This window comes from Miscanthus floridulus, chromosome 11 (genome assembly GCF_019320115.1).
Source record: "Miscanthus floridulus cultivar M001 chromosome 11, ASM1932011v1, whole genome shotgun sequence".
Taxonomy (NCBI): domain Eukaryota; kingdom Viridiplantae; phylum Streptophyta; class Magnoliopsida; order Poales; family Poaceae; genus Miscanthus; species Miscanthus floridulus.
The window spans coordinates 94,587,510-94,590,584 of record NC_089590.1 but is presented as its reverse complement, the minus strand read 5'-3'; the positions used below and the strand labels follow the sequence as shown (position 1 = coordinate 94,590,584).

The 3,075-nt window shown below is 47.6% G+C and overlaps 1 protein-coding gene across 1 annotated transcript; it reads left to right on the top strand.

Annotated features, from left to right (window-relative positions):
* Positions 1–719: 719 nt before the first annotated feature.
* On the top strand, positions 720–2,460 carry LOC136492484 (peptidyl-prolyl cis-trans isomerase Pin1-like). The gene is made up of 2 exons (XM_066488486.1): positions 720–1,236; positions 2,101–2,460. Exons 1-2 carry the CDS (start codon positions 720–722, stop codon positions 2,223–2,225), a joined length of 642 nt encoding a protein of 213 aa, XP_066344583.1. The 3' UTR covers positions 2,226–2,460.
* Positions 2,461–3,075: the final 615 nt, after the last annotated feature.

The window sequence follows — 3,075 nt, the reverse complement described above, 5'->3', positions numbered from 1 at the left end:
ATCTGGGTGTTGTATATACATGCATATTGCGGGAGTATGTTTCAGGTGTTTCATACGTATGTTGTAAGTGTTTTATCTGGATGTTGCATATTTTTTGCAATGGCTACGGACGTGTTTTTCAAGTGTTGTGCAGGTGTTTCAGATGTGTGTCGCATGTGTTTCAGATGTTTCGAACGTATATTGCAAGTGTTTCATCTGGATGTTGCAAAAGTAGATATAGTATTATACATGTTGCAACGAGACCCGCCTGCTGCAGCTGCTGGGCACCATGCATGCGTGTGAGAAGCGGAGGGAATGGAGGCAGGGGCACGTGGCCCCGCGCGCATGCGGGCATCGGAAGCAGAGAGGGCGCGAATATCCGGACGGGGAGGCGCGGAGGTTCCAGCGTGCGCACGGGCACACACGTGAAATGGAGCAGCAGGCACCGACGTCCGGACGTAGGCGTCTGTCCGGACGTCCGGGTGCTAACCACGCCGTTTATGGATACAAATATATCTACATATGTGAAAAAGTAAAAAAAAAAAAGCTAGAATGATTCGTAATTTAAAATGAAGGGACTACTTTCGAAATTAAGCACCCACGTGTCTCCAGGATTTCTGTATCACCATACTCCACTTCTCTTTCTGTTCTCCCACGCAAAGTCTGAATGGCCTAGTCCAATCCGGGCCGATCGCCCATGGCTAGCGCCACCGCTGCTGCATATATACCTACCATTCCACATGCTGCCAGGCCCAGCTGCCCATTCACAAGCTTCTGCGGCCCAAAACTACCAACCAACCCAAGCTTTGTTTGCAACCCGGGCCGCCAAGATAGGGTCGGAAAGCCCCGCCGCCGACGGCGTCGGCGACGCCACGCGCAAGCGGCCCAGCAGCGGCGATGGCCCCACCCCGGCGCCCGCCGACAAGCGCCGCCGCCCGGAGCACCCCTCCTCCTCCTCCGCGGGCTCACGCGACCGCCACCAGGCCCACCACCACCAACCCCACGGCCGACGGCCGCCGTCGTCCTCGGCCGAGGAGAAGGTGCGCGCCTCCCACATCCTGATCAAGCACGAGGACTCCCGCCGCAAGGCCTCGTGGCGGGATCCCGAAGGCGTCGCCATCTCCGCCACGACCCGCGACGACGCGGCCGACCTCGCGCGCGCGCTCCGCGACCAGATCGTCTCCGGGGACCGCAAGTTCGAGGACATCGCCGCCGAGAACTCCGACTGCAGCTCGGCCAAGCGCGGCGGTGACCTCGGTCAGTGCTCCGTGCTAAATCCTACTGGTCAACTAGTTGGTGTATATGTGTGTATATACCCTCTCTGTAGGGTTTGTTTTTTGGTGAGCGGTTGATTGGTTGCGTGGATATGACCTGTTGTTTTGGATCCTGATTAGACTTACAAATAGAGCTTCTCTAGTACAGGACAAGGAAATATTTGTGTCTGGTGGATAATCCTCCAGTCTGATCTAGAATTCTAGATGCAGTAGGTGTGGCTGCCTTGTATGTTAGGATGGTTATTTGAATATGGAGCACTTTGGTGTCTGATTGTGCACAATAATGGCAAGTTAAGTGTTGCAGTTGCACTGTAATTCAGAATTTCAGACGACAAACATCCTACTCCTTATTCAAACAGTTGCTGTTAATGTAGTGCCCTCATTTGTGACAAGTAAAGTAGTGCCCTCCATTTGTGACAACTGATAAGTAAGACAAAATATGCCATCATTTGTGCCAAGTAAGACAAAATATATGCTGCTTCACTTACACTTTCTCACCGGCTTGATTGGCTGCTTGTGGATTGGAGGCTTTAAATTTGCTGTACTGTGCATGGTTTTTTATTTTTGGAAGTCCTCTGATTTCTGTCCAACTTTATCACGAAGAATACTGAAAAGCTTCTTGTCTAAAACTTTCTGTATTTTTATTTTTGGAGAGAACTTTTTTGGCAAGTATTGTACTATTTGCTAGAAGGAGCCAGGGTGATGAAGCAGATTCATATATTATCTTCTAAACTTTCTGTAACGCAAAAACCACCCTCATCCAATGCTGTTTAGATTCATATATTATCTTCTAAACATTTGAAAATCCACGACCAATAACGATTTAAGTTTATGGCTATTGTTGCAGGTTCATTTGGGAGGGGTAAGATGCAGAAGGCTTTTGAGAAGGCTGCGTTTGCTCTGAAGGCGGGGGAGATAAGTGGCGTGGTTGATACAGAGAGCGGGGTGCACATCATCAAGAGGACTGGCTGATTGCAGCTGCGACAGTATCCATATACGGTGGAAACAGGGATGCCTTGGAGAGGCTTTATGGTTTCTTGCTTCATTGGTGAACTCGTGCGTTTCTCTTATGCGCTTGAGAAAATGAGATGTTTGACTTCCTTTTGTAAACTTCGCTGGAGACCTCTGGTTTGGAACTGTGCTCACGGCCACGATGGGATCAGATTATTTTGAGTATGACACTATTGTATGTCTATTCTTTCTGTCATCTCGTGTCATTCTTGCCTCCGAGGATTTTACATCTTACCCCGAGAATGCCCTTGAATTCAGTGGCCAATTTGTTTTCTTATAAGTAATCCTGAATTTACTGTTGCGAGTCTTGAGTGCAGTGAACAGTGAGAGGCGTCCGTATGGGTACGATGCTGTGCTCGCTGCAGCCTGCAGATTACAGATTCTTTCGCCTGCAGGCTGCAGCTCTAAAACTTTGGGCTAATAATGTACTGTAGCAATTTGAAACGAGCAGGCTCAAAAGGCATGTTTGGATGGATGCCCTACCTGGCCATAGCCAAATCAGGGTATGTCCAATCGATCAAGCCAAAATTTTAATACATGCAAAATATACTATAGCTGTGTATGATGAGTAGGATCCGTATGTCATTTTTTTTTCATGGAAACATGATCACATTGGGATCTTGTTTTCAAGATAAAATCGTAAAGAATATAATGGTGAAAAGTGAAAACAAATTGAAATTGGATACCCTGTTTAGTAATTGGGCACCCGATGAAACTCACTGCGACCAAAGACTATTATATTTTAATTGGGCTTAGCTCAACCTTATTTCAATTAAATGAAATAAATTAACCCACAATAAATATCATGTGT